The following is a 13310-nucleotide window of genomic DNA, read 5'->3' as shown; positions in this document are numbered from 1 at the left end:
CCGATTGTAAAAATCTTTCAAGTTTAAAACAAAGAAATAAATAGTTCCCTTTATAAAACAAAAAAGTGAGTGTTTTGCCATAAATACGTCAAATAGTCCACAAGAAAAAAAAGTCCACAAGAAGGGTTTTCCCCTAAATGGTTGACAATTTGTCACTTAACCTGTATTGTCATCACAAAGGTCGACAGTTGAAACCTAATTGTTAAACTCTTATCTCTCAAAATAAAGGTCGACAGGTCGACTATCAAATTGCTAAATCTTATCCATCACAACAAAGGTGGACAGGTCGACAGTTGACACCCATTTGGTATTATTCTCACTTAAAACAAAGGTCGACAGGTCAACATGCAGTTGATACCCGTTTGGTTTCCTTTATATCTACACAAAAGTTGACAGGTCGAAAGTTGACTACCTTTCGGTATTCCTATTTATAATCTCATAACATCCTCCTGAATTAATAAGCTTTAATTTGCGCGAACAAACACAAGACATTATTCGTATAAAACCACTCGATTAATCGATCCCACCCGAGATTAGGGTTATAGTCCTCGAACACACCTGAGAGATTAGGGCCGGTTAATTCTCGAACCCTCCCGAGAGTTGTTTAGTCCTCGAACCCATCGGAAAGATTAGGGTTAGTCCTCTATCCCATCTGAGAGATTAGGGTTAGTGCTCGAACCCACCGGAGATAATAATCCGTCAACATGTCAACCCGTCGACTCATCCATCTATCGACCTGTCGGCTCGTCAACCTGTCATCCCGTCGACCTTCCTTCCTGAATACATGTAGACCTGTCAAGCAAACTTTCTGTCAACCTGTCGACCTTTCTTCCTTAATACATGTAGACCTGTCAAGCAAACAATTAATGTGTCAACCTGTCGATGTGTCAACCCGTCGACCAGTTAACCTGTCGATTTGTCTACCTATCTACATGTCCACAATTTTACCAAAAAAGTTCTTTCTCTGGAATTTCTCCTTTCCTCATTTTCTTTAGCATTGCACATTAATTCTTCAGTCCTTTTGTGTATGAAAATATTTACCAGTACTACTTTTCCATATATCCTAGTTGATGCCTCATGTAGTATATAGAGGATATTCAATGTTTTGTAGTTCACTGTTGAATATGGAATTTATTCAACTATGTACTGGTTTTGTAAAACAAAATTATAAACATGTAGTCTTTACTTTTTACATAGCTAGACGGTAGGTCTGTGATGATATAACATGGACCTATTGCTTTTGGTATATAAACCTGATAAAAGTAAATTAAGACATATTCAAGAAAATACATATATCATAATAAAAAAATTCAAAAGCTGTTCAAGCTTTTCTTTTTATTCGTATCCATATCTCCTTTAAATTCAAGTGCGCATTCTATTTAATTCTTCGTTCTCTTTTTGATTTTGTTCATCTTCATCAAAATCACCAGTCTTCTCTTTTCTTGGTCTGTTTTTGATTGTTTTATACCTACATGTATATGGTTTGTGCCACCATTTGCATTTACAAATATTATTGTTACGTAGGATGTGCACTGATTTGCATGTTTTCTCATCTTAGAAGAAAATTCGTATTTCAACGAATGGTGTTGTCATGGAATTAAATATAAATAACTAAATTTCTTCCTTGACCTGCAGTTTTTGGTCCTATTTCAATGAAACTGAATAGATAAGTAAACTATATCAAGATGCAAGTGTACACATGTAATTCAATCTATATGCCGGTTTTTGATTTCGTTAAACAGTTGTTGTAATTACATGTATATGCATATGGTTTTTCAAAACCATACAATCGCAATATTACCGTACAACTTACAGTTATGCATTAAAGGTGGTATACAGTTCAATGTAGACTTCATTAATCAAAAAGTGCCTCCAAAATCTAAAATTAATACAAACGTCCCTCTTTCCACTTTAAAATATGTATTAAACAAAAAAGTTATAAGCACTTCATCAACATTTTGATTGTTCACGAATAAGCACATCCTTTCACATTTTATCGGAAATTCGTAGTCTACTATTTCACAGTCTAAAATTACCGTCCTAAAGCTGTTTCCTCGTTGTGTTGATTTGTGAAACAGATGCCCTTCAAATATGAAAGCTATGAAGAGATTTGCCATTTTAACATTTGTATTTAGAACAGTTTTAGTTGTAACACGAGAGATTAATCTGAAAATGGAAATTAGGAGGTCATTTCCAATTTTACGGAATTATACTGTGATCAGGTCACCGTATCTCAAATATTCAAACAATTTCATGGAGACTAATTTTTCAGCATTTGGTCAAAATATATGTCTAAAATTAAGAGAAGATACTTCAGTTGAAATGTCTTCAGCACATGTAATAGTAAATGGAAATGTATTACCAAAAGTACAATCTGATATAATAATGAAAGGAGCAACGCTAGTGAAAGGATATGATGCAAATGCTCCACAAGTTTCGTTCGCATTTGGAAAAATTCAGAATGACAAATATGACGGATATGTTTCCTATAAACATGATGTACTTTTTGTCGAACCATTGGAAAAATACCTGCATGTGGTTGACAAATCCATCGTTTACAGAAAATCTGATGTCAAAGAGGATTATCCCTCCCGTATTGATTTCCTTGACCCCCCTTATGCTGAAGGACAGACGACGCGACATCTGAAAACCAGCATAAAAACAAACGGTGCAAATGTTTTCCATAGACAGAGCTCACATTTTATAACTAAGCGATCTTCGCAGCCTTCTGCGAGATCATGTTCTTTGCATGTTGTAGCCGATCCTGACTTTTATAAAAACATAGGTGGTTCTTCTTTATCAAAAACAATATCCGAGATGCGATACCAGGTTGCCCAAGCAGACATGATTTTCCGAAGTACTGACTTTGATGGAAATGGCTATGGTGACAATATAGGCTTTGAAATATCTAACATAACTGTTATTACTGATTCCAGCTACAGTGAATACCACATGGCTGATCCAAATTTAAGTGTCTACGACTACCTCTATGCATTTTCAGAATATGACTTGGATCCATACTGCTTAGGAGTAGCTTTTACTTATCGTGAGTTCGACAATGGTGTTGTAGGTCTCGCTTGGACAGCTAGTTCCAGTATATACGGGGCTGTTGGTGGGCTTTGTCAAGGGCGGACTATGTACAATGGCAAGATGTACAGCTTCAACTCTGCTCTAGTTACTATGCTCAATTATGGCAAACGTCTGACAAGTTACAAATCTTCACTCGTATTGACGCATGAATTTGGTCATAATTTTGGAAGCCCACACGATCCTGACAGTGATCCTTCTTGTACGTCGACCACCTACGGCAATTTCATCATGTATCCATTCGCTAGTACTGGATCGAAACCAAATGAAAAGAAATTTTCGCCATGTAGCACAAATGTAATGTATCCTGTTATCGTAAACAAAGGATCTTGCCTTGCTGATAGAACCATTCCGTCTTGTGGAAATGGTATTATTGAGCAAGGTGAAGAATGTGACTGCGGTACGTCTTTCTCCTGTGTGTACACCGATAAATGTTGTACACCATCCGACGTCACAAACTCTTTGGATCCGCCGTGTACCTTCAGGAGATCGGAAGGCAAAGTGTGCTCACCGAAAACTGGAATCTGTTGTGAACAGGACTGTACCATTACGCCAGTAAGTGCGAGCAAGCAGTGTGGTTTCTCATCCGAGTGTCGCCAAACTGCCGTCTGCGATGGAAGTAATCCCAAGTGTCCATCCCCTACACTTAAACCGGACAATACTTCATGTGAATCGGACAGGAAATTTTGTTATAATGGGACGTGCACAAAGAGTGCATGTGAAAGAAAAAACCTTGTAGAATGCCAATGTACAAATAACTTTCAGGATGCTTGTAAACTATGTTGCAAATCTCTGAATGCTACCGTTTGTAGACCGGCCAACGAATTAGGAATCCTTTCAACCACAGGGAAAACCATATTATTGGCATCCGGAACACCCTGTAATAATTTCAGAGGGTTCTGCAACTCACAACGCATGTGCATATCTGAAGATCCCAATGATGTCATTGAAAGGTTAAAGAATGCGTTCAGCTCACAAGTTAGGCACGACATTGGAGTGTGGATGAAGAACAGCTGGTACTATGTTTTCTTTGGATTTCTGAGTTTGACTATGCTGATTATTCTATTCATCGGTTGCAGAAAGAAACAAGAAAACGTTCAAGGTCGTGCATATCGACAAGGACGATTTGAGCAGGTGATGGCACAAGCAAGGATAGAAAAAGAAAAACAAGAAAAGAAAATGTCTGTGATGGCGGCTTTATTTGACAAGAAGATTGGGAAAATAAAACATGGCCACGAGCGTCTGGAATACACATATGCTGTAGTTCGACTCTCCATCTTCTTCCCGACAGCGACAAAGACACTGATTCAGGAGACGTTGGCCAGGTGTACCTCCGAGGATGTGGCGGTACGACACCTATTGATCAGTGGTTATCCAATGAGGAGAATGATATATACCCACGACATTGAATGACTACATAAATTCTTATTTAACGTTGTCCTTTTAATCACTTATAACAATATAACAATATACATAGAAACTTACGAACAACTTGCTTCATTGTAAACTCAAAATCATCTGTAGAATTTTTTTTTTATAATATTAGGAAGTTTAATTGCAATTCAGAATTAAGTGCATACAATAATCAAAGCTCTATCAAAAATCTACGTAGTGAAAAAATATAAAAACAGAAAACTAAATAAATTTTTATGCCCCTGAACTCCGTAATCGGAAATTCGGGAACCTTTCTGTTTGACTGTTTGTGCCAAAAACTTGAACCTTGACCATACTTTTCGAATGATTTGTGCTAGGGCTTTCATATCTCACGTGTGTGTTTTCTGTGACAAGACCTTTCTTTGGGTATCATCAATTTTAACGTCTTAATTGACCCTGAAAGACCTACTTTTGAAAAACTTCAACAGACCTTAACTTTGTCCATAACTTAAGAACAGTCGGTGCTACATAATTCACACGTATATTCCTTGTGACAAGACCTTTCTTTGAGTCTCAGCATTCTGGGCTACATGACGTTAACCGTGGAGTTTAACTTACTTTTGAAAGACTTTAACCTTGGCACATCTTGTTCTTTGTTTGCAAACGATGTTCGTGGAGAGAAAGAGGGGGATAACTACTTAGTACATAGGTCCCTGGCTGAGCGATTGCTTTGTGACCAACCGAGATCATTTAGAGGTCTACGGAAATAGAGCTGAAAGATAATGTGTGATCAAAGGAGATCACTGTAAGACTACTATGACTACTCAGAGATTATTAGGAGATTCAAGAGGGCGTTGAATGATCATTCAGTGCTCTTTGGGCGTTTTGAGAGACTGATTACCTATGTCGTTAGTTATATTTAGAGTACGAGTTTCCTACTGTATCGGAGATACAGGGCGGGGTTTAAGGCGAGAGCGATAGCTCGAGCCGGGCCCCGCCCTGTATCTCCGATACAGTAGGAAACGAGTATTCTAAATGACTTGTGACATGACCTTTCTTATGACCTCGCTAATTTACATGTGTATTTGGGTATATATCTCTCAACCAATCAGATGATTTTGCAGAAAGTTGATTTAGTACCCCATTTTTATCAGTCGCAACTGAAATGCCGAGTGAGGTGGACGTGCAGGTATCTATCAATTTAAATAATTATAATTATGAGATGCATTATATAATGTGTTTTCCCAAAATTTAATTTATTTTGATTGCGTAGGTTTTTTCCTATCTATTTAGCTCTTGCTGACTTTTTAAAAAAAAATCTAAGCTGCGAATTTAGTGCAAAACATTTTGATACATAATAATCATATATGAGAATGTATTTGAAGCAAAAATGTTTGGGGGAGGTTGTATTCTGAGAGAAATGTCCGACAATGTCATCGACCGGTCGTCATACATGTGTATACAAAATTCTTGGCTCCAAATTGAAATAAACAGATGTAAGAAAGGGGACATATTACCTTCATGTTTGAAACAAAATGTAGAGAAACCAAGGCAGATCCAGCTCACTCGCGCGCGTCGGTACCCCCCCCCCTTTCGATTTTTTTTTTCTTTTTTGGCTTTCGAAAATTATGTTTGCTAAACGTGTATACACTTTTAATTTATCAACACGAAACGATCACGCACATATAGTGTCAGGCCTGATTATGAATCTACCCCCCCCCCCCCCCCACGAAACTCCCGATTTTCCAGTTTGGACATTTTTTTTTCGATGAAAACCATTTGTGTACTGCCCCCACTCCCACCTTTCTAAAATTTTTGAATCCGCCACTGGTAACTTTATGTTGTAAAATTCTATTCTTAATTCATCTCAAATTTTGAATAAATACTAACAGCGCTATCTTGCGATTTGATTGATTCTTATGTCTATATTATTTAAGATACGGATTCAGTTTTCCGTCATCGCTAAAAATAAACCGTACTGTATCGTTGATATTTTTCAGATACAGTACAGTTTCTGCTCATTTGCATAAGAAACGCCCATTAAAAGTGTTCTGTATCGCAGTTATTGTACGGCTGACTTCAAAGGAAAACTCGCCGGGTCATGTCAGAATTATCTTTGAGAAACCCTTTTGGGTAGAGTCAAAACTTTGAGATCACGGAGACTTTAGAGACCTGTGTGAGATCACCAAGAGATCATGGCGATGTCTGGGCTACCATTGAAAGATCGTTGGTAGATTTAACCAGTTTTTCATCGCTCAAGCAATCTCTCAACGGTCGCCACTTCTGTGTAAACGGGTTTTGGGTAAATCAATTGAAAATCATCATTCAGATTTCGGGCTGTTGAAATGCCCAATACAATGCTTCGTGAACAATGAGAATGGAAATTAAAAATGCATCAGATTTAGAGGTAAACCAGTCTGTGGCTATGCCATTTGAATTAGAACCGATAACGTAAACAGTAAATATAGGAGGATCTGCGGAATCTTTTCTATATAGCAGAACTTCCTCCCCTGTTATAGAGCAATTCATCCACGGGACTTTGCTATTGGGAGAGTTTTGCTCTACAACACCAGATCTAACTAGTTTGAAGTAAATTTTGTTTATTGCTTCAGATAAACAGCAATGTATGAAAGCCTATTAGTTTAAGCTATTTATTGGGCTACATTTTCTCTAAATGTTGCATACATGTACCTATGGCAAATGAGGTACAAAAATTTGTGATGCAAAAGCTTTTCTTGCTTGCATCTTGGAAAAAATTTCCAGTGATCCCCCCTTTTTTTCTTTAATCTGCATCCTTCACCAAGACACTTTCTTCTAAGTTTTAATATGACTGGTTCAGTTGTATGGTAAATATTATAAACAAATGATAAATGGCAAAAAGACCCATTGATCTGGAAAGCTCACCTTAACCGCAGATAATGTTAGACTTAAAGACTTTTGAATGTCACTTCTCTAATTTCAGTATATTTTATTCAAAATTATTTTACAGCATTGTTCAAGAATATATAAAATGCATTTCATAACTAGTCTTCTCTTATGCTAGTGACTTCTTTTAGTTAATTATCATTTAAGGTCATCACTTTTACATATGCATCAGATCTATTCTCTTGCTGAACTCATTTTCTAAATCAGCCTGAAATGAGAAACAATCAGAAAAGGTTATATATTAAAGCATAATTATATAAAAAAATTTTAATTCAACATTACCTTTTGTAAAAAAAAAATTATGATTGCATACATGTTACAAAGGACTGAATAGAAGAAAAAGCATATATACAGGCTATAAGACCCTCTAATATTTGAACCTATGACACAAAAAAAGAAAAAAAAGAAGATAAAATTTCAGTTCATTGTACTTACCAATTTTACTTTCAATTCTTCTATTTTCACTTTGATAGATGATAAATCCTAAAATATTTAACACGAACTTGTAATGTATACCAAAATCACCAATGCATAACAAATACCAAACTTTGTAAAAGAGGTAGGTTTTATTTACTTACCGGAGGCAGGCTACTGTATGCCTGTAACTTGGACTGTAGGGGAGACAACTCCTCCTGAACCTTTTGTAACTCCTTGAGAAAACAATAAAATGTATATAAAATATAGCAAATATGGCAATTCCCAAATACCCCCCCCCCTTCCCTTATATTTTAAAAAGAATATTCAAGGACTGGAAAGAATTCAAATGATTTCTAATAAAATTCTTCTTTATGTCAATCATCAATTTATGACCTAGATATACAAACTTCATAATCTCCTCTAAATAGCTACATCTATTAATAATCTTAATCTTAAGAGTTGTGTTATGGTAAGATCTGTAAGAATGAATACAGCACAAATCATTAATAATTTACTTTTACCAATATAAGTACATAAGGCCATTCCAAGTTTTTTCTCTGTTTAGCGTCCACCCATCTTTCAAAAACCTACCTACCTATTTGCAAAAAACACACAAGCCCAAAAATAAACACAGGCTTAAAAGCCATAAAAATGATGTCATTTTAATGCTTTGATTTCATGAATCTATTTTTCTGGATAAAGGTACGTACGTCTATTCTTTAGCAAACTCAAGGTATTTTAAAATCCTTAAAATACACCTAATACTACATATTATGCACAAACATGTAGAGAAATTGTCAGAAGTCAAAGATTTGACCAAAAATTTCAGGACTCCTTATTTTGTTTGTTTTTTCTGATATTGGGTGTCTAAAACTAAAGCGCACATGGTCGCTAAACATAGACAAAACTTGGAATGGCCTAAATTAAACCTCATCAGATTTCTTAATTGTCATTGATATACTAGCGATATACAAGCATTGCCGCTTACCTTTGAACTTTTGACAAGGCTATAGTGATAAATGGAGGGATCCACATTCAGTTTTTGAAGAGACTTCTGCAAAATGTCCAGATAAATACACGTAATATATTGATAAAGTAAAATGTAAATATACAAGAACAGAAAATTACTAAAAATGTTTTTTTCTTGGTTCAACATCTGCCTTAAACAGCTTTTTAGACAGTATAAACATCTGTAAATCACCACAGAAAGTCATTTAATTATTACTGTAGATGTGCAAATTTTGTGTTTGTTCTATTCTATCCTTTCTTTTTTTGTTCTCATAATCCTTAGGAAACTTTAAAATTTCTGCATGCTTTACCTGCATCTGTCTAATCTTATCCTGATATTCTTTGGTCTTGCTGCGAATGAAGTGAACATCTTTCATTCGTTTCTCGGTTTCTGGTTGTTGACATGCTGCTTTCTGCTCAAGCACATCCATGGCTCTGTAATTAGAGGTAGTCAGTTTCTATGAAGTGAATGCCCAAATGATTTGCAGTTACCAAATACTCAAGAAACATATACAAAATCCATGCTTTTTCTCTACAACATTATACATTTATTGACTGTGTTCTCCGGCAACATTTTGTCAGATCCAAGAACCAACCAGTTTGGTTCGAGGGGTCAACAAAACGCATTTTGCCCGAGAACACAGTCAATAAATGTTTTGTTATACCTTTTATTTATTTATTTTATTATTATTTTTTGACATACATGTACATACATTTTTTTTATGCACGCTCAGTAAAACATTGGAAATGTTAGACTTTCATTAGTATTGATTTATATAGGAACAAATTTTTAAAGGTATAACAAATTTTTTTGTTTTCCTTCGGAATCCTTATTTGTTTCATGGTGTTTTTTTGATGTGTACATATTTACTTTCATTATGACTAGATGAAAAATAATTCTAATAAATAAGTACTGACTTTAACAGCTTTATCTTTTTCACAGGAGTTATTGAAATTTCCAGCAATCTGTGCCCGAGATAGGCTGGCAGACAAATGCTAGGGTTGGGATAATATATCGAGAAATCGATGATACGTATCGATATAGAAAAAGTTGTATCATCCCAGCCCTTACAAATGCTACACTGATTTTGCTCACTGCAGCCTTGTGATACAAACAAATTAAATGTTTTCCTTACTTTTTTAGGTGGCTCTGTTTGACCATGGCAGTTTTGATTTTCTCAGTTATAATCTGTAAATGTCTCTCCTCCTTTCTTTTAGCTTCCTCAGCCTTGTATATTTCATCATCTAAATGTTGCATTGCCAGAAGGAAACTGAAAATATCAGGCTAAATACATAAGATGCATAGAGAAAACTCCATATGCTAACAAAATATATACATTTAAACCTTGTTATCTCAAACTTGATGAGACAGAGAAAAAAACTTCCAAGATATCCAAGGATTCAAGATATCAAGGGTAAAATACTTAAAAAATAAGTGGTATTGACTTCCAAATTACTTTGACATATCTATGGTATTTGAGATATCAGTGTTTGAGATACTGAAGTTTAAATGTACATGTATATTTATACACTCTCAGCTGATAATGGTTTTTGTATTATTTGTTTTTAAAAAATCAGTAAACGTAAATAAATGGTGTATAAAGAGGTTTTTTAAATTAAGGAAAAAAACTCCAAAATGAAAAAGTCTCCTTGTAAAATTATCTTTACGACACACACAAAAATTTTCATTAAAGCCCACCTTGTATCAGATGTGTCTTTTATTTGTAAAATAAGTGCAAGATTAGCTATAACACGAAAGGAGATAACCCCAGCTTGGGATAAACTGGCAATGGACAAATTCATCCTCTTTAGAACTCCTTCACATCTTCTGGCTGTATAAAGAAATATTTTTATAGACAGTTACACATTTCAACATGTATTTACTAATATGTTGGATGGTAAAACTGTTAGGATGAGCACAATTTCATTTGTGTAATAATTCTGAATTATTCCAGACAATGATTCTATTAAAGTATTGTATTCCTCATAACAACACTTGAATAATTACCCCCCCCCCCCCCCCCCTTTTTTTTAAATCAATGTAAGGACAGTACATCATATACCTTCTATGTTATATTCCTCTGCCTTTTGCCGATAGTCATCCACCAGGAGTCGTGTATCTCTGTCGGCATGCTCATTACATTTCATCAGACTGTACAGAAGGGATAAACTAGTGGCATTTATTTCAAACTCTGGAATGTCATCTCCAGCAAAAACATTTTCAAGCCATGTTTGCACCTTTGAAGACCAAAAAACACTTGCAGTTCTTAATTTTACCAGAAAAAGCATCATGCAACACATTCTTTACTTATGAACATAATAGAAAACTTTTCAACCAAACACATGCCAGTATAAAAATATTAGTATCCCCAAAATATATGCGTGTTTGCTATGTGTTCACAGTTCATCCATGATAATGGCCACACACAAACCCTGGAAGCTCTGAATGTTGAATTCAATGAATTGTTTTTTTTTTCATTGGTAGTGTTCTAATTTTTAATGGAAGTCCATTGGACAAGGCTTCCAGATGGTGCTTTCCATTTAGTGACCCAGTAGGTCTATAGCTTGATAAATTGGAAGTTAGATATGGCATAAAATATACATTGATTTTTTTGTAACAGAAAAGAATAGAATTTATTGCCAAATCAGGGCCCAAATGGACATAATTCATACAACACATATTATTGCAGAAAGTGCATAGTGAAGAGTAATTCAGCTGAGGTACATTGATGTTATATTTGCATACTTAAAATGTAGATGTGTATGATTATTAATTCAAAATACATCTGAACACATACTATAAAATTTATATTTTTCATAGTTGATACATTAACTGTTAAACAAAAGGTATGGCACGCCTAATTCACAAAAATGAGCTAAACATTAAGTTTCACAGTTGATAAACTAGGTTTATCGACTGTAAACTATAGTTTACGGTCCGTAAACCATAGTTAACTACGTTAATCTATATTTCACATCTTTAAACCATAGTTAACGCCTAATCCATGTTTCACAAGTGTAAACTATACTTATAACACTGAAAACAATCATTTGCGATTGCAAAACATAGTTTATCTGATAAATACAGTTTCACGATTTGTAAACTGTGGTTTACAACTCTAAACGTATGTTACTTATAATTTACGGTTGTAAACTATAGTTTACAGATATTTAAGGCGCCAAATTCACAAAATTGTGATAAATATAGTTTTACAGTAGAGAAACACAGTTTAACGCCAGAATCTCTGATTTTGTATTGGAGATAAACAATTTTCTGTAAAACTATATTTCACGACTCTTAAGTATAGTTTATGATCAAAACTATAGTTAACAGTCCCCTCCCATTCTGGAGAGAGCTATATGCGGACTCCGGACCGTGGCTTGCGACGATGTAGCGATTGGTGCCGCGAGATTTTGAATTGACAACTATCGTTAACAGTTAACAGGTGTTTAGATTCATAAACTATATATATAGTATAGTTTTCGTCTGTTAAATACAGTTTATGAGTATTAATGACAGTTAACTATGGTTTACGACCGAAATCTATAATTATAAAATGTAAAACATAGTTTATCTGATAAATATAGTTTCACGATTTGTGAAACTATGATTAACAACTCTTAACTATGGTTAACGAATGTAAATTATAGTTTACAAATGAAAATCTATATCTATCAGTAAATTCTATCGTTAATGTTTATATATTTACAGACAAATAAACTTACATTAGCATTCGTAAACTACATGTACTTTACAACCGTTAAATATAGTTTACAGATGAAAACTATAGTTAACGAATCGTTATCTATAGTTTACAGTTCATAAATTATTGTTTACAATTGACAAACCTAGTTTATCAACTGTTAAACTTCTTTGTTTATCTAATTTTTGTGAATTTGGCGTGCCATAAAAAGGCCATGATAACAGGAAAAAAAAAAATACAATTACATTGTAACACTTCTGCCTATATAAATGTAGCATAAATAGATAGATAATTTTTCGAAATGATAGTATGGATTATAGCACATATAAAGAGCCACTGAAAGATAATTTATGAGAAAAAAGTTGAAACGGCCTGGGTCTATGTTTAGGGGTTGGGGGTCCTGTCCTCAAGCACCTGTGAAAATGATTTAGGAATGTGTTTACAGTGGTACTTACATGAGGCAGATGATTTCAGATAGGAATGTCAATGAGGAAGAAATAGTTTAAATATATATTTTAGTAAATAAAAAAATCATAGTGTGATCACATCCGAGGAAATTCAAAACTGCATTAAAACTGAGACAGTGTATACGTGTACCATTTCATGCGTTATAGATGAGTGCTAAATAAGAGAACATATATGTCAGTTATTTCAGAACTCACCTCCTCGTGCTTTGTTGTCATTGAGTACGCTTTGAGTAGACTCAAGACTATTTTCAACTGTGTTTAACTTTTCAACTTTTCCCGCATAATCATAATCCGGAATCGAGATCAATGCGTATTCCAACGTTTACAA

The 13310-nt window shown here is 34.7% G+C and overlaps 2 protein-coding genes across 2 annotated transcripts; one reads left to right on the top strand and one right to left on the bottom strand.

Annotated features, from left to right (window-relative positions):
- Positions 1-2071: 2071 nt before the first annotated feature.
- On the top strand, positions 2072-4668 carry LOC133200526 (disintegrin and metalloproteinase domain-containing protein 10-like). Its single transcript, XM_061336314.1, has one exon. The coding sequence runs from the start codon at positions 2092-2094 to the stop codon at positions 4498-4500; it is 2409 nt and encodes an 802-aa protein (XP_061192298.1). The 5' UTR covers positions 2072-2091; the 3' UTR covers positions 4501-4668.
- Positions 4669-7409: 2741 nt separating this feature from the next.
- Positions 7410-13282, bottom strand: LOC133172690 (HAUS augmin-like complex subunit 1). The gene is made up of 9 exons (XM_061307643.1): positions 13178-13282; positions 10875-11049; positions 10511-10643; positions 9948-10082; positions 9123-9246; positions 8792-8857; positions 7965-8036; positions 7822-7869; positions 7410-7594 (listed from the first exon to the last, which is right to left on the bottom strand). Exons 1-9 carry the CDS (start codon positions 13196-13198, stop codon positions 7544-7546), a joined length of 825 nt encoding a protein of 274 aa, XP_061163627.1. The 5' UTR covers positions 13199-13282; the 3' UTR covers positions 7410-7543.
- Between the last annotated feature and the right edge of the window lie 28 nt (positions 13283-13310).

This window comes from Saccostrea echinata, unplaced genomic scaffold (genome assembly GCF_033153115.1).
Source record: "Saccostrea echinata isolate AGI-Se365-2 ecotype Australia unplaced genomic scaffold, CSIRO_AGI_Sech_v1 ptg000002l, whole genome shotgun sequence".
Taxonomy (NCBI): domain Eukaryota; kingdom Metazoa; phylum Mollusca; class Bivalvia; order Ostreida; family Ostreidae; genus Saccostrea; species Saccostrea echinata.
Note: the sequence above shows the minus strand (reverse complement) of the source record. Positions and strands in the feature narration are given on the sequence as shown.

What these genes read in the sequence shown, in the direction of transcription:
- LOC133200526 (XM_061336314.1), top strand. Translation starts at nt 2,092, where the DNA reads ATGAAAGCTATGAAGAGATTTGCCATTTTAACATTTGTATTTAGAACA.
- LOC133172690 (XM_061307643.1), bottom strand. Translation starts at nt 13,198, where the DNA reads ATGACAACAAAGCACGAGGAG. An exon ending in AGAGGAATATAACATAGAAG is followed by an intron (nt 10,644 to 10,874) that starts GTATATGATGTA and finishes TTCTTTATACAG; the next exon opens with CCAGAAGATGTGAAGGAGTT. An exon ending in ATAAGATTAGACAGATGCAG is followed by an intron (nt 8,858 to 9,122) that starts GTAAAGCATGCA and finishes GACATTTTGCAG; the next exon opens with AAGTCTCTTCAAAAACTGAA.